The sequence below is a fragment of the Vigna unguiculata genome, chromosome 3 (assembly GCF_037176805.1).
Source record: "Vigna unguiculata cultivar grain cowpea cultivar isolate G323 ecotype 2 chromosome 3, ASM3717680v1, whole genome shotgun sequence".
In the NCBI taxonomy this organism is placed as follows: Eukaryota; Viridiplantae; Streptophyta; class Magnoliopsida; order Fabales; family Fabaceae; genus Vigna; species Vigna unguiculata.
Genome location: NC_140794.1, coordinates 7775787 through 7797375, shown reverse-complemented (window position 1 = coordinate 7797375; position 21589 = coordinate 7775787). Strand labels below are relative to the sequence as shown.

Below are 21589 nucleotides of genomic sequence, written 5' to 3'. Positions count from 1 at the left end.
GCAAATTTTTAAATGATTTATAAAATTGATCAACATGATACTATCGAGGATGATGACAATGTATCATGATTTTACTGATATAGTGTGAAGCTTGTAGATGCTTGCACCCTTTCTTTTCATATTCTTAACTGTTATATTGCTCTTAAACTTTTCTTGTTCTGAAAAGGTTACTGATATATACTTTTTTATTTACTAAAGAAAAGCAATTGAGAATGCCGAGACACAGGAAACACAGAACGATGAAACAAGAGATGGAAGAAAAACAGAAGAGTTCTCACTCATCACATTCATCTTCATCATTACAGAAACACTGATAATTAGTCCTCTAAGAGTTCTCACTCACCATATGCTCCTTGCTTTTCATTAGTTCTTGTTTTGAGCCATAGAACAATGACCCCATCAGTTTAACATCAGAACAAAAATTAACATACGAGTAATACAATAAAGAGAAACAATCTTGGACTAGGCATCAAAATCATTAAAATGGGAAGGTTAGCATAAAAGGGGTGCCAAAAAATGTGTTGTTTGTTTTGGTAGAAGTACATGTTTGTCCATATGTATACTTGCAGAACAAAAAGACATTCTGAGATAGTTAAAAACAATGAAAATTCAAGGTATTTTGACATATTGTTGTTTAATTCTATTCCAATGTTAAGCCAAAATAGTAGGTAACCACAAAAAGAAATATTTCAATGGAGGTATGGTAGAAATCACAGTACAATCCAAAATAAATAAAAAAAAATAACACAATTATTAAAACCAGGATTCAGAATTTGAAGTACAAGAGATAAAAGACGAGATAGAGACCATTAAAAACATATCAGAGGCCTGCTTATTTTGACAGGAGATTTGTTTTGTTACACCTAAACTTCGATATAATTAAAAATAACATCATCAACCAGGGAAGCTCCTATCTGAAGTGAAGATTCTGAAAAAACCTATTTAACTGTCATGGTATCATCAACTAGGGAAGCTCCTATCTGAAGTGAAAATTTTGAAAAATTCTATTTAACTCTAATGGTGTTGCTCATTTGAAGCAAATTAAGCATAGTAACATCATAGTACTAAAAGGACTAAGATTTTGAATTTTGAAAAAATCTCAGTATCTGAAGAGACACAATGGGTGTCCATGATGTATCACAAAAATGGGTTTCTGGAAAGGTTCTCATTGCTATGCTTCTTCTTGTCACAGTCTCTGCTAAGAACATCACCTCACAATCCAATCACACTATAGGGGTTGATACCAATCATCATGCTCAAGTATTTTACCATCACACTTGGCCGGTAAGAGAGTTCACAAATACTTTGACAGCAACTTTCATAAAAAAATATGTTATTATAAAATCATGTCAAATTCAAATAATCACTATAGTAAAAACTTTATTCAGATCAATGCATGTGGCCTAGTGTTTGTATGTGAAGAACATTAAATTGGGATTAACTCTGTGTTGTTTTTACTTTTGTGTTGTGTGCAGAGTATGAAATTTGGATGGAGAATAATTGTAGGAAGCATAGTTGGATTCCTGGGATCAGCATTTGGGAATGTTGGAGGTGTTGGTGGGGGTGGCATCTTTGTGCCTATGCTTTCTCTCATTATAGGATTTGATGCAAAATCAGCAATAGCAATATCAAAATGTAAGAACTAGCATCATGTCTTCTTTATAAGTAAATATTAATATTTTCATGAAAATCTGACTGCAGAAAATCTGTTGATGTTATTAGTAACATAACATTTAAGTACTTGTGATTCCATTACGAATTTGTTTAGAAACACTTCATGATTCACCACACAAAAAGTGTTTGTACATTAATTTTCAAGAAGAGTTTAGATATGATGATCTTGACATTGTCTATAAACTTCAAGTAGGAAGAAACAATCCCTATAAAACGTATATTTATCACATGATTTAAATGTTAATATTCATATGCATAGATAGTTATCTTTTCGTTATAAATATTTATCAGTGGCACTGACAGTGACAACATTCATTCCATTATGTGCCTTTAAGTTAGATTCAGGTCGTACTTCAAAACAGCATTGACATGACCACTTGGTTGAGATGATGATATATAATATTTTAAAACTTTCTAAACATACATAATAAACAACAAGACATTTTAAATTAAAATATTTTGCTGACATGACCTTGACATGCTATTGGTTAGTTAAGGTATATGTCCATTTAAATTCTGATAAAGAAAAGGGGAATGGTTGAACTTTCTCATGAGTTCTCCATGACTCTTGACCTCTCCACCACAGGGGTGTTCTAAACATCAAAAACCACCTTGAAAAAAAAGGCAAACTTGTCCATGTTGCTGTTTTGCTGTTTTTCAGATATTGTTTTGAATATAATTCTTTTCAAGCTGAATATATGTATGTTTTCGTTCTTTCGGTGAAGGCATGATTACTGGTGGAGCAACAGCAACTGTTTTGTACAATTTGAGGCAAAGACACCCCACACTTGATTTGCCCCTCATTGATTATGACTTAGCACTTCTCTTCCAACCCATGTTGATGCTTGGAATCAGTATTGGAGTTTCTTTCAATGTCATTTTTCCTGAGTGGATGCTAACAGTTCTGCTAATAATATTTTTCGTTGGTAAGAATTACTGCTCAAACTTCAAAATTGAGACACTACTTGATTTTCTCAATTAGTTTCTTTCATCTGATGTCATCTGAATGTAAAACAGGCATTTCAATTAAATCCTTCTTGAAGGGTGTTGATACATGGAAGAAAGAAACCATTATGAAGAAGGTTAATAAATTGTTTCATTCAACTTCACCATCTTTTATGTTTTAAATTTCTTTCAAGTTTTGCTTTATGATGCTTGTGCATGCACCCATGTTATGATTCCAGGAAGCTATGAAGAATTCACGGATTGATGGTAAGTTGTTTGGTATTATTTCTATTCTACCTTTCTGTATATAAAGTGTTTATCAGACATGTCACGCTAGTTTTTCATTCTAATCAGCCATTGCAACTCCTGAAGGTGCTGCACATTATATTCAAACAGAAGACACTGTCAAAGATATTAATGAACCAAAGAAAAAGGTTGTACAAAATAGTGAAATTTATTGATTCCACATATGTGGAAAGTGTATTCTTCCTAATGAATTCTAAAACTGTCATGCAGGTTTCTTTAGTTGAGAACATTCGTTGGACGGAACTTGGTCTTCTTTTCGCTATCTGGATCATGATACTTGCATTAGAGATTGGAAAAGTTGGTATCCTATGAGTTTTTCTACTAAAAAATTGAGCTTTTCATTTCTTGCATAGTGGGTCATTGATCAACATAAAATGATGATAACATATGCCTGTGTTTTGCAACAGAGTTGCACAACAACTTGCTCTGGATCATATTGGTTATTGAATCTACTCCAGGTAGGAACCACTACAAGAGAATTCAATTTCTGGAAACCATTGTTGTCATTATCATGGTGAATGTTTAATTCACTTGTTTATTTATTGTTGTGATTTAGGTCCCTGTAACTTTAGGAATGAGTTCATACCAGGCCATGAGACTATACAAAGGACAGAGAACCATAGCATCAAAGGGTGATCAACAAACACATTGGCCAGTGTGCCAGTTAATTCTTTTTTGTAGTTGTGGTGTACTTGCTGGCACCATTGCTGGTTTGTTAGGCCTTGGTGGAGGATTCATCTTGGCACCCCCTTTTCCTTGGAATTGGAATCCCTCCTCAGGTACCTTTCATTCTTCTTTCTTTTATCAACTTTTTTTCTATGTACATTTTTCTTGGAAACACTCTGATTGAGGAATTTTTGACAAAGGTGGCAAGTGCTACATCCATTTTGGCAATGTCATTTTCTGCATCTGTTGCTGTGGTGGAATATTACCTTCTCAAACGTTTTCCAATTCCTTATGGTAAGTATGCATGAATGAATGATTCAATGAATGAACAGTGTGGTAGATAACTAGTAATTTTGCCTAGTTCCAAGGGCATGTGCTCAGTACTATATATATAATTTTAATGGACTAAGAGAAGCTTAATGAAACAATAAGTTGTGATATTTTATGGAGATTTTAATGTTAAAGTTTGGATATGGTGTTGCAGCCCTTTACTTGGTAGGTGTAGCCACTGCAGCTTCACTTGTTGGACAGCATTTGGTGAGAAAGGTGGTTGCCATATTGGGGAGAGCATCTGTGATCATTTTCATCTTAACCTTCACACTCTGTGTTAGTGCATTTTTACTAGGTAAGTGTAAGATGGTTTCATTTGCAGTTTGTGTTAGTGCAGTTTTATGAGGAAGTGTAAAATGCTGTTATTTGGTGACAGGTGGAGTAGGAGTTGCACACATGATTCAAAAGATTGAACACAAGGAGTACATGGGATTTGGAAACCTTTGCATGTACAAGGTTAAACACTAGGGTTCATCAGGCCTAGCTAATATTAAAGGGCAGTGCTCTTTAATGCAGTTTTGTGTTGTTTTTTGTTACGTTAGTGGCACAGTTTTGTATTGTTATGTTGGTGTATACTTCTAGTTCAGTTGAAAAACAAAAGCTCACTGTATTAGTTTTTAGATTTCAACAATTAATACGTTAGAAATATTTAGGCCAGAACATTGTTTTCTCTGTATATGTATAGATATATGTATTTCAGTATGTATCTGTATATGTATATGTTTAAAATTGAATCGATGCAATCTTTGATTTGTGTATGTTTTAAGAGCTTGCATGAAAAATGTTAGTTGTTACTTTAATTCTCTACCGTGGATCCTCTATGCAAGTTCGCAAATGAAGTTCCATTCTCTGCCGTTTTGGTTTCTTTTTTTTGCAAGTTTAGTTCTTTTTTAAGGACTTTGCCAAAGCTAACAAACCCTTCTTTAAGTTAATACACCTCCAATATGGTGTTGTCTTCTTACCTTATTAAAAAAAATATGTTTTAATGTTTTAAATAGTGTAATTTCGAATGAATTTTTTATTTTGTATTTTGGATTGTAACATCTAGAATATAAAGTTATATTTTAGCATATATAATGTCAAATACAATATTGTGATCGTACATTCTCGAATCAAATTTGTTTTTGTGTAATTTATAATGTATTTTTTTATTTTGAATTTTAGATTTAATCTATAATACAATTATTATTTTTTATTTTTGATTTTATAATCCAAAATATTGATAATTTGAAATACAAATTTTCATGTATGGATCCGTCTTGAGCACCGACTCGGACCTCGCCCAACCCGTATAGGCTGTTGACCCTATCCAACCCATCTCGACCATCGGCTCGGGCTTACATGTCTCAATTGTCGACTCAGCTTGGCCACCCAATCCGGCTTGGCCGTTGGGGTAGACGAGTCTGTCTCGACCATCGGCTTGAGTTGACCCAACCTGTCTCAATTATTGGTTCGTCTCGATTGTCGGATCGACCTGACCCATCTAAATTGTGGGCCTCGAGCCGATCGATTTGTGTCATGGGTCCGGGTCAGCCCGTATCATTCACAGGTCCGATCCGACCTGTCTCGACAATTAGCCCGTCTTGACTATAGTCACGGCTCATCTGGGTTGTGTGCTTGGACCAACTCGTTTGGGTCGTGTGCTCAAACTAGATCAACTTTGTCGTCAAGTCGAGCCGGCTCGTCTATGTCGTCGGACTGGATAAGTTCGTGTCGACCTTTCGCTCGGGTAGGATCGTCTTGGCCGTCAGCCTAGGCCGACCCATCAATCTTGATCTTCGGTTCAGACATGTCCGAAAGGGTTTAGCTTGATCTTTGACACAGACTCAAGTACTATTTTTAGGTGGATCAAACCTAGCTTAGCCTTGGTCTTGACCCGTTTGAGAGTGGGCTTTGGAGGCCGAGATTTTTCTTTAATCCCCTCATTTGGGAGACCTCCTAAAACGGACTTAATGAAGAGTCGGTTAGAGATAGTTCATTGACCATTGACCAAATTGACACCTCTAGTTATGTTGTCCCTCTCCACCAATATGTAATATGTCGGGTTAATAGACCAGAAATCAGAATCCCATAAGATATGACGCAAAAAAGAAATTTATTCCGTAGCCACCAAAGGTGACTTCACTCAAATTTAACCTAAAACACTTGAGTAAGAAATTCAAGTTGTTATTATTTATATAGACCGATATTAGTATTATATAACTGAACTTAGTAATATAAAACATTTGATGTAATATTAATAAATTTAATAGTTGTTTTATTATTCTCCAGCTCAAATCACAGGAAATGATTCATATTAGTCATGTCAATTTCTTTTGTAAGAATTTTTGCTTCTTCTTTTAAGAAATCTGCTAAAATATATCCTAGGACTCATATACTGCACCTTTGTCACAATAACAAAATATGGATAACCCTCGCATGCAATGCAACTTTTTTATTCTTTTCTCATACAGTTTCTTTTATTGTTTTCAAATTCTGGGAATTTAGAGTTCGCTTAAACACATACATTTCTAAGAAATTAACATGCACTAAGGGACAAGATATTGACTACATACAGGCTCTTAAACATACAGAAATCAAAGACTGCTTCGATTGAATTTCAAGGATAAAGAAATGAAATAAATATACAAATACAGAGAAAAAACCTATTCTTCTGGCCAAAGCCGTGGCTCCCTGAGAATATGAACTCAAAATATTTCTACATGATCAATTGTTGAAATTTGAGGACTAATACAATGAATTTTTGTGTTTCAAGTGAACTAAAAGTATACACCAACAAAAAAATACAAAAATGTGGCACTAACGTAACCAAAGACAATACAGACTGCATTAGAGAACCTGCACCTAAAATATTAGGCCTGATGATTTCTAATTTTTAGCAGTGTACATGCAAAGATTTCCAAAGCCCATGTACTCCTTGCGTTCAATCTTTTGAATCATGTGATCAACTCCTACTCCACCTGTCATGTCACCAAATAAGACCATTTTACACTTTCCTCATAAAACTGCACTAACACACTCTGCAAATGAAACAATCTTACACTTACCTAGTAAAACTGCACTGACACAAAGTGTGAAGGTTAGAATGAAAATGATAACAGAAGCTCTCCCCAATAAGGCAACCACCTTTCTCACCAAATACTGTCCAACAAGTGAAGCAACAGTCGCTACACCTACCAAGCAAAGGGCTGCAACACCATATCCACACTTTAACATTATAATCTCCATTAAATATCACAACTTATTGCTTCATTATAAGCTTCTCCTAGTCCATTCAAATTATCTGGTACTAAGCACATTCTCTTGGAAGTAGGCAAATTACTCTGTCATTCAGCACATTTTGCATTCATTCATTCGTGCATACTTACCATAAGGAACAGGGAAACGTTTGAGAAGGTAATATTCCACCACAGCCATAGATGCAGAAAATGCCATTGCCAAAATAGATGTAGCACTTGCCACCTTGTCAAAAATTCCCCAATCAGAGTGGTTTCCAATACACAAATTTGATGAGAGAAAGAAGAATGAAAGGTACCTGAGGAGGGATTCCTATTCCAAGGAAAAGGGGTGCCAAGATGAATCCTCCACCAAGGCCTAACAAACCAGCAACTGTGCCAGCAACTGTGCCACAACAACAGAATAGAATTAACTTCCACACACTCCAACGTGGTTGTTGATCACCCTTTGATGCTATGCTTCTCTGCCCTTTGTATAGTCTCATGGCCTGGTATGCGCTCATTCCTACAGCTATTGGGATCTAAATCACAACAATAAACAAACAGTGAATTTTCGCTATGATAATCACATTAATGGCTTACCACACTTTCAAATATAAGATGACAACTATGGTTTTCAGAACTTGAATTCTCCAATAGTATATCTTACCTGGAGTAGATTCACCGCCCAATATGCTCCAGAGCAAGTTGTCGTGTAATTCTGTTCAAAAATAGAGGCATATACTATCATCATATTATGTTGATCAATGAATCCCAATGCAAGAAATGAAAAACGGAATTTTTGAGTGAATAGATCATAGGGTACCAACTTTTCCAATCTCTAACGCAAGTATCATGAACCAGACAGCGAAAAGATGTCCAAGGTCCTTCCAACGAATGTTCTCAACCATAGAAACCTGCATCACAGTTTAAGATTTCATTAGAATGATTAGATGTTGCACATATTCGGAATCAATAACTTCCAGTATTTTGTACTACCTTTTTCTTTAGTTCATTAGTATCGATTTTGACAGGGGCTTCTGTCTGAATATAATGTGCACCATCTTCTGCAGTTGCAATGTCTGACAAGATTAAAAAATAGCATGACACATCTGGTAAGCACTTATATATACAGAAATGTAGAATAGAAATAGTGTCAAACCACTTACCTTCAATCCGTGAATTCTTCTTAGCTTCCTGGAATTATAACATGAATGCACGCATGAGCATCAGAATGCAAAACTTGAATGAAATTTAAAACATAAAAGAGGGTGAAGTTTAAAGAAGCAATTAATTAACCTTCTTCATAATGGTTTCTTTCTTCCATGTATCAACACCCTTCAAGAATGATTTGATTGAAAGGCCTGTTTAACATTCAGATCACATCAGAGGGAAGAAATGAATTTAGCAAATCATGAGCGTCTAAATTTTGAAGCTTGATGATCAGTAATTCTTACCAACGAAAAGTATAATTAGCAAAACTGTTAGCATCCACTCAGGAAAAATGACATTGAAATCAACTCCAATGCTGATTCCAAGCATCAACATTGGTTGGAAGAGAAGTGCTAAGTCATAATCAATCACGGGCAAGTCAAGTGTGGGGTGTCTCTGCCTCAAATTGTAGAAAACTGTTGCAGTTGCTCCACCAGTAATCATGCCTAATTCATCAAACAAAGTTTCAAGAGAATTATATTCAAAACAAATAATGCGATGTTACTAATAATATCAACAGATTTTCTTTGGTTGGAGTTTCTTGAAATCGTATTAATGTCTAATTATAAAGAGGGCAGAATGGTAGTTCTTACATTTAGATATTGCTATTGCAGATTTTGTATCAAATCCAATAATGAGGGTAAGCATGGGCACAAAGATGCCACCCCCACCAACACCTCCAATATTCCCAAATGCTGATCCTAGGAATCCAACTATGCTTCCTACTATTATTTTCCATCCAAATTTCATACTCTGCACACAACACAAAGTTAAATACAATTCACCGTGCTTGAAATGAAAACACTAATCCACATGCAGAGTATTTGTGAGTTGTCTTACCGGCCAAGTGTGGTGGTAGAATACTTTAGCATTGATATCAACCCCTTCAGTGTGATTGGATTGTGAGTTGGTGTTCTCGGCGGAGACTGTAACAAGAAGAAGCACAGCAATGAGAACCTTTCCAGTAACCCATTTCACATCCCATCTTTGTGATACATCATGCACACCCATTATGGTTCTTTAGATACTTAGCTCTTCACCTCTCAAAATTCAAAATCTTACTCCTTTTAGTACTATGATGTTGCTATGCTTAATTTGCCTCCAATGAGCAACACCACAACACTTATATATATATCTTTTCAAAATCTTCACTTCAAATACGAACTTCCCTAGTTGATCATGTTATTTTAATTCAATCAATATTTAGGTGCAAGAAAACAAATCTCAGGTCAAGGTATGCAGAATTTGGATTCTCTGTTATGCTTTTATTATTCTCTATCTCGTCTTTTATTTATGTCTTGTGCTTCAAAGTAAATGTTTTTTTTTTTTTTTCATGTTTTGTATTATAATTTCTATTATGACTCCATTAGAATATTCCTTTTGTGGTTAGTACTGCTTGGGTTTAATATTGGAATAGAATACAAATAAGAATTTCAATAGCTAATATTTTTCTTTTCTCCAACATGTAAGACATTTTTTGGCACCTTTTTTATGCTAACCCTCTCACTCTATTGGTTTTGACGCCTAGTTAAAGAATGATTCTCTTAATTGTATTACTCGTACGCTGTTATTTCCTGATGGTAAGCAAGGAGCATATATTTGCCACTCATGAAATGCAAAAGGTCTTCATATATCCTTTACGATGCAAAACTTAGAATGAATAATTATCTCTTCTTCAACCCAAATATATTTGGAGAAAGAGATGATTAATTAAGTGTATAAATGGTATTAGATTTTTTTCACTAGTGTTAAAATTAAATCAAGATCAATTCAGACAAATTATACGTATGCAATGGACTCGTGTGATGTGACCCTTCTCACATAAAAGCTAAGACTGCGACTTTCTTCACCTCATAATTTACACTCCAAATAAAATGACAATATTTTTAGATCAACAGGAAAAACTTCATTTCAATGAGATGTAAATCCAACCTTCATAAGTGATTGATATTATCTGAAACCTCAAAATTTTAAAGTAACAAGTTTACGTGTTTTTTTTCTTATATATCACTCGATTTTACTACTTTTACTCAAGATTTAAACTTACATTTGAACTTTCATTAGTTGCAAACTCTTCGCTTCTTCCTTAAGAATTTAAACCTACTACTAAGTGGAAAAGATTTGATTAACATGTCAACAGCTTGGTTTTCTGTATGGTGGTAAACCAAATTTGTATCGCCATTTTCTTTAACATTTCTTAAGTGAAATAATTCCAAATTAAAATGCTTGGTCTCCCATGAAACATAGAATTATGTGAAATTGAAATTGCTGTTTGGTTATCAACAAGAACTTCCATGCTTTTATCCTGCTTCATATTCAAGTATGTTAAAATATTCCTCAAGCAAATAACTTGATTTACAGCTCCCACAATTGCAATAAACCCACTTGGAGAAAATTGACCGAAAACATTGATATTGTGATTGGATGAGATAATTTAAGAGAGTAATTTATTTATTTGAAGAATTTAAAATTCTTTGAGTTAAAATGACTTGTTTGGATAAAAAAAATTAAATGAAAATTGAATTGAAAAATTTTAAGAAGGTATTTCAAATATTTTAAACAATAGAATTTCAAATTCACTAAAAAAAAATAGGAAATTGAAATTCTACAAATTGTAGAATTTCTTCATTGGTTAGGATAAAAACAGTCCAGAAAATAGACTCATATTGACCTTCAGCTCAAACCCAGTCATCTCGACATCTAATCTGAGCCAACTCAACTCAACTATGTGTTTGGACTGACTTAGACTCGACCTTTAGTCAAAGTCAAAGGTCAAGTTGAATGGACTTAAGTCAAAAGTCGACTCAAGTTACCTGAAGGTTGAGTCTAGGGGTGATTATGGATTGGATTTTAATGATCCAATCCAGATCCATTTTGGATCCAAATAATTGGATTAGATTTTCGATCCAAATCCATTTTTTCAAAAAAAGTAGATTGGATTTTTAAAAATCCAGATCCAAATATTTAGATCAAGTTTAAATTCTTGTCTAAATATTTGGATCAAGTTCAAAATCCAAAATCTATTTTTCATAAAATAAATTCAAATTAAAATTTTAAAACTTGTGTCCATAAGGTTAACACCATAGAATTTGGTAGATTTTTTGTCAGGGCCAACGATGCCAAATTTCAACATGGGATGAACTTGGATGACTTTCGAACGAATTTCGGTCGGAGACAACGTGACCACATTTGGGCCAAGGTCGACTCGACAAAATTTCAGTCGAGATCGACTTGACTGGATTCGACTGAATTTCGGCCAGAGCCGATTTTGCCTAATACGACCAAATTTTGGCCAGAGCCGACTTGACCAAATATGGCCACATTTGGGTCAGGTCCTGACCAGTCAAATTTCGGTCAGGGTTGACTCCACTAAATTCGTCGTTCGGGACCAACTTGACTGAACATGGCCAATTTTTGATTACAACCGACTAAGTTAAATATAATCAAATTTCGTTCAGGACTTACTCGACCGAATACGGCTAAATTTGGGCTAGTGCCGACTCGACCAATAGCCTAAATTTTGGTCATGACCAACTCGACAGAATTTGGCCAAATTTAGGTTAGGACCGACTCGCCTAAATATGACCAAATTTCGGTCGCGATCGACTCTGCCGAATACGACCAAATTCAGGTCAGGACCAACTCAGTCAAATTTTTGTCGAGGCCAACACGACCGAATTTTGACCGGAGCCGACTTGACTGAATTCGGCCGAATTTCGATCGTGGCCGACTCAGTTGAATACGGCCCAATTTTGATCGTGACCGACTTATTTGAATACGGCCAAACTTCATCCTAGGCCGTCTCAGCCGAATACGACTAAATTTGGGTCAAGGCCGATTCGGCCAAATCTCAATCAAGGCCAACTCAATTGAATTCGACCGAATTTGATTAGAGCCAACTAGGCTAAATATAGCCAAATTTTATTCACGATTGTCTCAGTCAAATACGGTCAAATTTTGTCTAGGTCGACCTAGCCCAATGCAGTCAAATTTGGGTCGGGGTGAACTCAACTGAATACTTCCAAATTTTGTCCAGGAGCAGTTGGGCCAAATTTCGATCGGAAATGACTTGACAAAATTTGGCCTAATTCAGCCAAATTTTGTATAGGGTCACGCCAAGTCAATCAAATATGACTAAATTTGGACTAGTCCGTCTCAACCTTTAGCCTAACCTAACCAAAAATATAAACTGAAAATTTGGATTGGATATTTTGGATTATCTATTTTGAAAATCTAGATTTAGAGTATGGATATACAATCCATAAAATATATAAAATATAGATCAGATTGATATCCAAATCCAATAAAATGGATTGAATTTTTAATAAAATGAATATTAAATGGATTGGATCATAGCAAAAATGGATTGGATCATGAAAATTAGATTTTTTGTCCATCCTTAGTTTAACTTTTCAAATCATCCTCTGCTTCCTTTTGCTCATTTAAGAGTTCAGTAAATATAAATTATTGGTTTTATCCTCATAATTTTTATTTTTATGTGTTAAATAAAAATTAATTATTACGTTTACCCTCATATTTTTATTCTTTCAATTTTATATGTATTTAAGCTCTTTTTATTAATACATTTTTTTACAAGAGTATAATTTAAATTTGTTAGCACAAATTTATGGATACATTAACAATTCTTTTATTAAACTTCTAAAATTTTCAATTTGTTGAGAATAAAGAAAATAAGGATTGAGATTAATCTCCCTTGTGTATAAACCACACATAGGATAGTCTATTTATAATAGAGAGAGGTACAAGTAAAAAGAGTAACTGAAAATAAAAAGATTAAATAGAAGATATTGTTTGATATTATGGTTATCAATATCTAACAATATCTTAATAATATCAAACAATATCTAACACTCCCCCTCAAGCTGGAGCATACAAATCGTATGTGCCAAGCTTGTTACAAATATAATCAATTCTAGGCCCCCGTAAAGACTTAGTAAAAATATCTGCTAACTGATCACTTGAGTTAACAAATTCAGTCTTGATGTTTCCAGACAAAACCTTTTCTCGAATGAAATGACAATCAATCTCAATGTGTTTGGTCCTCTCATGAAAGACAGGATTAGAGCTAATATGAAGAGCAGCTTGATTGTCACACACAAGTGTCATTTGAGTAACATCTCCAAATTATAACTCTTGAAGCAATTGCTTGAGCCAAACAAGTTCACAAGTAGCTGAGGCCATAGCTCTATATTCTGCTTCTGCACTGGATCTTGCTACAACACTCTGTTTCTTACTTTTCCACGAGATCAAGTTACCACCAATGGAGACACAATACCCAGATGTAGATCTTCTATCAGAAGGAGATCCTGCCCAATCAGCATCTGAATAGCAAACAACTCTTGAATGGTTATTAGAACCATATAACAATCCTTTTCCAGGGGATCTTTTAATATACTTCAAGATACGAATGACTGTATTCCAATGATCTTCACATGGGGAATTAAGAAATTGGCTTACCACACTGACTGCAAAAGAAATGTCATGACGTGTAACGGTAAGATAATTTAATTTTCCAACTAATCTTCTATACTGCTCAAGATCATATAGAGGCTCCCCCTGATTTGGTAGAAGTTTAGTATTGGGATCCATGGGTGTATCAATAGACTTTGAACTCACCAACCCAGTTTCCTCCAGAATATCCATGGCATACTTTCTTTGAGATATAACAATACCATCATTGGACTGTGCCACCTCAATACCCAAGAAATATCTGAGTTTGCCAAGATCTTTTATCTGAAAATGGTGACAGATATGTTGTTTCAACTGAGAGATGCCATGGTTGTTACTCCCTGTAAGAACGATGTCATCAACATATACTATCAAGTAAACACATCCAGCACTCGAGTGTTGATAAAAAATAGAATGATCTGTTTCACACCGAGTCATACCAAACTGTTGAACAACATTGCTAAACTTTCCAAACCATGCCCTAGGAGATTGTTTTAGGCCATATAGTGATTTGCGAAGACGACATACCATCCCAGAAGACTTCTCCTGAGCAACAAACCCTGGAGGTTGCTCCATATAGATTTCTTCTTGCAAATCACCATTGAGGAAAGCATTTTTAACATCCAGTTGATAAAGAGACCATTGTTGAAGAGCAGCCATGGCGATAAATAAACGAACAGAAGCCATCTTTGCCACGGGGGAAAAAGTATCGCCATAATCCAAACCAAAAATTTGAGTATAACCTTTGGCCACAAGACGAGCTTTGAGGCGATCAATAGTACCATCAGGTCCAACTTTGATAGCAAACACCCACCTGCAACCAACAACAGATTTCCCAGACGGTAACGGGACCAGATCCCAAGTTCCACTGTTATGAAGAGCATTTAGTTCATCTGTCATGGCCTGACGCCAACCAGGATGGGCTAAAGCTTCACGGACAGTTTTTGGAATGGTCACAGAAGAAAGAAAGGAAAGACATGTATAAAAAGGTAATGACAAGCGATGATAACTCAAAGCAATATAATGGGGAGAGGGATTACGGGTAGAACGCATACCTTTTCGGAGGGCAATGGGAAGGTCAGACTCAGGTGTCAGAGCCGGAGGAGACAGAGCAGTTGGCACTTGAGTGGAGTCACATGGTGGTAGTTGTGATCGGTTTCGACGACTATAAACCTGAAGAGGTGGTGGAGAAACGGACTGTGGAGCAGGAACCGATGGTGACGAAGACACAGTAAGAGGGTCACAAACAAGAGGAACATTAAAGGTATTAGAAGAGGTGTCAGGACTAGATGGAGGTAGAGGTGAAGTTTGACTCTTAAAATAAAGGGAAAACTCATCAAAGGTGACATCTGCAGACACAAAATAACGATTAAGAAAAGGAGAAAAACATTTGTATCCTTTTTGTGATCTTGTAAATCCTAAGAAAACACACTTATGTGATCTAGGAGAAAGCTTGTCAAGACCAGGACTGAAATTATGAACAAAACATGTAGACCCGAAAACTCTTAGAGGTAAGGGATGAAGAGGGTCATGAGGAAATAAAATGGAATGAGGGATGTTATTCTTTAAAACCGAAGAAGGCATGCGATTAATAAGATAACATGCAGTAAGAATAGCATCACCCCAAAAATGTTCAGGAACCGCTCCATGAATTAAAAGAGTGCGAGTGGTTTCAATAAGATGTTTATTTTTACGTTCAGCTACACCATTTTGTTGAGGGGTATAAGCACAAGAAGTTTGATGCAGAATACCGTGAGAAGCCATAAATTGTTTAAAAGAATGAGAAAGATATTCACGGTCATTATCACTGCGCAAAACTCTAATAGAAACACCGAACTGAGTTTTAATTTCATGAAAAAAAGATTGAAAGATATGAAATAATTCCGAACGATGTTTCATTAAAAATAACCAAGTACATCTAGAATAATCATCAATGAAAGTAACAAAATATTGAAAACCTAAAATAGACTTAACGCGGCTAGAACCCCAAATGTCAGAGTGAACCAAGGCAAAAGGGGATGAAGCACCACGTGTGACACTACGAGCAAAGGAAGTACGACTATGTTTGCCTAATTGGCATGACTCACACACCAAATGAGATAATTTGGACAAGGCAGGGACAAGCTGCTGTAACTTAGCAAGGCTTGGATGACCTAACTGAGCATGAAGAAAAGAGGGAGACTCCATAATTGCGCCAACTTGTGTAGAAGGACGGAGATGATAAAGACCACGAGACTCACATCCTATGCCAATCACCTGTTTCGAACTCCGGTCCTGTAAACACACAGAATTGTGGGTAAAAGAAACAACACAATCAAGAGAACGAGTTAGACGACTGATGGACAACAGGTTAAAAGGAGACCCAGGGACATAAAGAACATTATCAATGGTTAAAGAAGGGAAAAGTTTAACAGTGCCAACACCATGAGATGAGACTCTAGAACCATCAGCCAGTGTAACAAAAGGTAAATGATTAGGAGAGGATAAAGAAGAGAACAAAGATTTGTTACCAGTAATATGATCAGTGGCTCCTGAATCAAACACCCAAGGACCAAGAGAAGAAGATCGAGTCAGACCAACAAAAGATGTACCTGTGTGAGCGATAGATGCAGTGGAACTAGAAGACTCATGATCCTTATACCATTTGAGAAATTTGTTGAACATAGCAGGTGTATCAGGTGAAACAGAAGGAGGATCCCCAGTAGAGGAAGGTGGGGAAAGGTTGGTCTGAACAGCTGCAGCAGAGCGAGGAGGACGTCCATGCAATGCATAACACCTGTCACTCTTGTGACCTGGCTTGCCACAATGTTCACACTCATGTAATGCATAACACTTGTCAATCTTGTGACTGAGCTTGCCACAATGGTCACACTTAGGACGCCCTTTTCCCTGTTTGCGAGGGCGAGTCCGGTCATCACGATGAGATACCAATACAGAAGAATCATCAACAGAAGCAGGTGTATCAGTGTTAGGTTGTTCTGGTACACGCAAAAGAGTAGAGCATGTTGAAGTTAAGGTGGGGACAACCGGGGAATCCAAAATTTGATCACGAATATGTGAATATTTATCAACAAGCCCGTGTAATGCTCCGAGCATGAAGAACTTTGAGCGTTGTTCGATCTCCGTGGTAGGGTCGGGGGAAGGAGGCAATAATTCATTGAATTCATGAAATAGAGCATGAATTTTGCCCATATAATCAGTCATAGAGTCTTGATGTTTAGAGGAAATAAGCGTTGCAAATTTAGAACAGACACCATAGAGACGTTGAGTATCATTGGTGTATAATAACTTGGCATGCTCCCAGATTTGAGCACACGTTTCCTAGGAACGAAAAAGTTGCTTTAACGAAGGATCAAGAGTACCCTTAAGAACCACACATAATTGAGCATCAATGGTTTCTCAACGGTCGTTCTCAGCAGGAGTGAGAGTAGATGCTTTCGGGGCAAGATGATCAAGATACCTCTGACTCTTAAGCCATAAGCGGACGTCTGATGACCATGTGACATAATTATGGCCAGTTAACTTGTCAATGGATAAGTGTACATTAACATAATTAGTGTAGATGGACGGGTCAGACACACTAGAAGAGTTTTCAGAATGGGAAGAGGCAGCGGAAGACGCCATGGAGGAGGCACGGCTTCAAGGTTGCCGGTCAGAATTGGCACTCCAGCAACAGAGGTCCGGCGGCGGTGGTCCGGCGAAGGTCCGGCGAAGGTCCGGCGGTGGTCCGACGACGACAGAGGCAGAGGCATCGACGACGAAAAGAAAAGATACCTTAAGCTCTGGATACCATGTTGAGAATAAAGAAAATAGGGATTGAGATTAATCTCCCTTGTGTATAAACCACACATAGGATAATCTATTTATAATAGAGAGAGGTACAAGTAAAAAGAGTAACTGAAAATAAAAAGATTAAATAGAAGATATTGTTTGATATTGTGGTTATCAATATCTAACAATATCTTAATAATATCAAACAATATCTAACACAATTAAAGTGTAAGCTTTAAAGTTTATGAATATAAATGTCAAAGTTTAGTGTTTACGGACGTCTTACGTCGCACATCGCACGTTGCATGTCTCTTACGTTTCACGTCCAACGTCCCACATTTCACGTCCTACGTCTCTCACGTCTCACGTGTCACATCTCACGTCTCACATCTCACGTCCTACATCCCATGTCCCACGTCCCACGTCCCACGTCGCACGTCGCACGTCCCACGTCTCACGTCCCACGTATCACGTCCCATGTCTCACATCTCACGTCCTACGTATCACGTCCCACGGCCTACGTCTCATGTCTTATGTCCCACGTCTCACATCTCACGTCCTACGTCTCATGTCCTACGTCTCACGTTCCACGTCTCACGTCCCACCTCCCACGTCCCACGTCCTACCTCCCACCTCCCACCTCCCACCTCTCACGTCTCACGTCTCATGTCCCACGTCCCACGTTTCACGTCTCAATATGCTAAAAGATGTGTCACAAAATTCTAATCAAAGGTGGGCAAAAAATCTATTTTTTATAATCCAATCTATTTTTTCTATAATCTAATCCATTTAATATCTATTTTATTAAAAATTCAATCCATTTAAAGTCTATTTTATTGGATATGGATATCAATCTAATATACATTTTATGAACTGGATATCCATTATTTAAATCTAGATTTTCAAAATGGATAATCCAAAATATTCAATCCAAATTTTCAGTTTATATTTTTTGTTAGGTTAGGCTAAAAGATGAGACCGACTAGTCCAAATTTAGTCGTATTTGATTGAGTTGGAGTGACCCTATACAAAATTTGGCCAAATTCTATCAAGTTGGTCTCGATCAAAATTTGGCCCAGCTGGTCCTGGACAAAATTTGGAAGTATTCGGTTGAGTTCACCTCGACCCAAATTTGACTACATTGAGCTGAGTCGACATAGACAAAATTTACCGTATTTGACCGAGACAACCGCGACCAAAATTTTGTTGTATTCAGCCTAATTGGCTCCAGTCAAAATTTGGTCGAATTCAATCGAGTTGGCCCCGATTGAGATTTGGCCGAGTCGACCCTGATCCAAATTTGGTCGTATTTGGCTGAGACGGCTTAGGGTAAAATTTGGCCATATTCAAATGAGTCGATCACGATCGACTTTAAAATTTGTTCCACGTCGCACGTCGCACGTCCCACATCCCACGTCGCACGTCTCACGTTCCATGTGTCATGACTCACGTCTCTCGTCTCTCGTCTCACGTCGCACGTCCCTTATCCAACCTTATACGTCCCATGCCTCACATCTCACGTCCCACGTGTCACGTCCCACGTTTCATGTTTCACGTCTTATTTCTCACGTTACACGTCGCACGTCCTACGTTCGCACGTCCCACGTTCCACGTCTCACGTCACACATCTCACGTATCAAGTCCCATATCTCAAATCTTAGTTCTCACGTCCCACGTCCCACGTTACACGTTCCACGTCACCCGTCCCACGTCTCAAGTCCCACGTAGCACGTCTCACGTCTCACGTCTCACGTCTCACGTCCCACGTCATACGTCTTTCACGTATCTCACGTCTCTCGTCTCACGTCTCACGTAGCATGTCTCACGTTCCATGTCTCACTTCTCACGTCCCACGTCATACGTATCTCACGTCCCACGTTCCACGTGTCACATCTCACGTCCCACATGTCACATCTCACGTCCTACGTCTCATGTTCCACGTCTCACGTCCCACGTGTCATGACTCACGTCTCTCGTCTCACGTTGCACGTCCCTTGTCCAACCTTATATGTCCCATGTCTCACGTCTCACATCCCACGTCCCACGTGTCACGTTCCATGTTCAACATTTCACATCTTATTTCTCGCGTCCCATGTCACACATCTCACATTCTACATCCCACGTATCAAGTCCCACCTCTCACGTCTTAGTTCTCACGTCCCACGTCTCACGTCTCACGTTTCAGTCTCATGTCCCACATCATACGTCTTTCACGTATCTCAAGTCTCTCGTCTCATGTCCCACTTAGCACGTCTCACGTTTCATGTCTCACTTCTCATGTCCCACGTCATACTATCTCACGTCTCAAGTCCAACGTCTCACGTGTCACAACTCACGTCCTACGTCTCATATCTCATGTCGCACGTTTCACTTTCCACGTCTCACATCCCACGTCTTACGTCTCACGTCCCACGTCTCACGTCTCACATCCCACGTTTCATGATCCACGTTCCACGTTTCACGTCTTACTTCTCACGTTTCACGTCGCTCTTCCTACGTCCCACGTCCCATGTCTTATGTTTCATGTTCCACGTCCCACATCTCATGTCTCACGTCCCACGTCTTACGTCCTATGTGTCATATCTCACGTCTCTCGTCTCTCGTCTCACGTTTCACGTGACACGTTCCTCGTCCTATGTCTCACGTCTCACGTCACACGTGTCACGTCCCACGTCCAACATCTCACATCTTAGTTCTCACGTCCTACGTTACACGTCCAACGTCAACGTTCCACGTTCCACGTCCCATGTCCCACGTCCCACGTCCCATGTCCCACGTCTCACGTCCCACGTCTCACGTCTCATGTGTCACGTCTCACGTCTCTTGTCTTACATCTCTCGTCTATCGTCTCATGTTGCACGTCCCACGTCTCACCTTCCACATCCTACGTAACACGTCTCACATCCCATGTCGCACGTCTCATATTATTGTACTAAAATACTTGATTCTTTCATAAAATAACGGTTTTTTGATTTACTGCTTACAGTATAACTAAGGGTCTTCTTTGTTGTTTATCCTTCTTCAAGTTTCTTATTGATCGAAAGAAGAGAAAGAACATTATTTTACAGGAAATAGGAAAGCTAACCTTATGCAACAACAATAATTTGAAGTTTTTTCTGATGTTTACTATCATTACATGAATGATTTTAGAAAAGTGTTTAGATGTTGGCCGTATTCAAATGAGTCGGTCACGATCGAAATTTGGCCGTATTCAACTGAGTCGGCCACGACCGAAATTCAGCCAAATTCAATCGAGTCGGCTCAGGTCAAAATTCGGTCATGTTGGCCTCGACCAAAATTTGACCGAGTTGATCATGGCCTGAATTTGGTCGTATTCGCAATAGTCGATCGCGACCGAAATTTGGTCATATTTAGTCGAGTCGGTCCTAACCTAAATTTGGCCAAATTCAGTCGAGTTAATCATGACCAAAATTTGGTCAAGTCGGCACTTGCCCAAATTTAGCCGTATTCGGTCGACTAAGTCCCGAACAAAGTTTGACTATATTCAACTTAGTCGACTGTGATCGAAAATTAGCCATATTCAGTCAAGTCGGTCCCAGCCGACAACTTTAATGGAGTTAACCATGACCGAAATTTGACTGATCATGACCTGACCCAAATGTGGCCATATTTGTCCAAGTCGGCTCTGGCTAAAATTTGGTCGTATTAGGCAAAATCGGCCCTGGCGAAAATTCAGTCGAATCCAGTTAAGTCGATCTCGACTGAAATTTTGTCGAGTCGACCTTAGCCCAAATTTGGTCACATCGTCCCCGATCGAAATTCGTTTGAAAGTCATCCAAGTTCATCCTATGTTGAAATTTGGCCTCGTTTGCCTCGACAAAAAATCTGTCAAATTCTATGGTATCAACCCTATCGAAAATCTAATGCACATCCATTTTGAATCCAAATAATGGATGTGGATCCAAATTTGTGTCCATATGGCTGACACCAAAGAATTTGACAGATTTAGCCGAATACTTCCAAATTTTGTCCAGGACCAA

General features: G+C 37.8%; 2 protein-coding genes and 1 pseudogene across 4 annotated transcripts; 1 reads left to right on the top strand and 2 right to left on the bottom strand.

The window, feature by feature from the left end:
* The first annotated feature begins 1031 nt into the window (after positions 1-1031).
* LOC114176817 (sulfite exporter TauE/SafE family protein 3-like) lies at positions 1032-4679 on the top strand (annotated as a pseudogene). Its single transcript, XR_014994058.1, has 12 exons — positions 1032-1284; positions 1476-1635; positions 2400-2600; positions 2692-2756; positions 2859-2886; positions 2974-3053; positions 3136-3222; positions 3333-3383; positions 3482-3704; positions 3792-3885; positions 4076-4216; positions 4298-4679. The product of XR_014994058.1 is annotated as a sulfite exporter TauE/SafE family protein 3-like (transcript).
* Positions 4680-6595: 1916 nt separating this feature from the next.
* Positions 6596-9359, bottom strand: LOC114178680 (sulfite exporter TauE/SafE family protein 3-like). 2 transcript variants are annotated; one of them, XM_028064726.2, is made up of 12 exons: positions 9189-9359; positions 8942-9101; positions 8594-8794; positions 8436-8500; positions 8306-8333; positions 8136-8218; positions 7967-8053; positions 7807-7857; positions 7457-7678; positions 7290-7383; positions 6969-7109; positions 6596-6881 (listed from the first exon to the last, which is right to left on the bottom strand). In XM_028064726.2, exons 1-12 carry the CDS (start codon positions 9357-9359, stop codon positions 6790-6792), a joined length of 1395 nt encoding a protein of 464 aa, XP_027920527.2. In that variant the 3' UTR covers positions 6596-6789. The 2 variants fall into 2 exon arrangements, with proteins under 2 accessions (XP_027920527.2, XP_085527745.1); XM_085671619.1 differs by having other exon boundaries at positions 8136-8200.
* A 4829-nt stretch (positions 9360-14188) lies between these two features.
* Positions 14189-17569, bottom strand: LOC146887450 (uncharacterized). The gene is made up of 5 exons (XM_085671434.1): positions 17399-17569; positions 16197-17138; positions 15905-16091; positions 14346-15166; positions 14189-14236 (listed from the first exon to the last, which is right to left on the bottom strand). Exons 1-5 carry the CDS (start codon positions 17567-17569, stop codon positions 14189-14191), a joined length of 2169 nt encoding a protein of 722 aa, XP_085527560.1.
* Between the last annotated feature and the right edge of the window lie 4020 nt (positions 17570-21589).

Excerpts from the sequence above, each read along its gene's own strand:
- LOC114178680 (XM_028064726.2), bottom strand. The coding sequence starts at position 9,359 with ATGGGTGTGCATGATGTATCACAAAGATGGGATGTGAAATGGGTTACT. Across the intron at positions 8,334-8,435 it reads AAGAAACCATTATGAAGAAG|GAAGCTAAGAAGAATTCACG; the intron begins GTTAATTAATTG and ends TTATAATTCCAG. Across the intron at positions 6,882-6,968 it reads TGTCAGTGCAGTTTTACTAG|GTGGAGTAGGAGTTGATCAC; the intron begins GTAAGTGTAAGA and ends GTGACATGACAG.
- LOC146887450 (XM_085671434.1), bottom strand. The coding sequence starts at position 17,569 with ATGCCTCTGCCTCTGTCGTCGTCGGACCACCGCCGGACCTTCGCCGGA. Across the intron at positions 17,139-17,398 it reads CCATTCTGAAAACTCTTCTA|GAAACGTGTGCTCAAATCTG; the intron begins GTGTGTCTGACC and ends TTTCGTTCCTAG. Across the intron at positions 16,092-16,196 it reads CTTCTTTAACCATTGATAAT|GACCGGAGTTCGAAACAGGT; the intron begins GTTCTTTATGTC and ends GTGTGTTTACAG.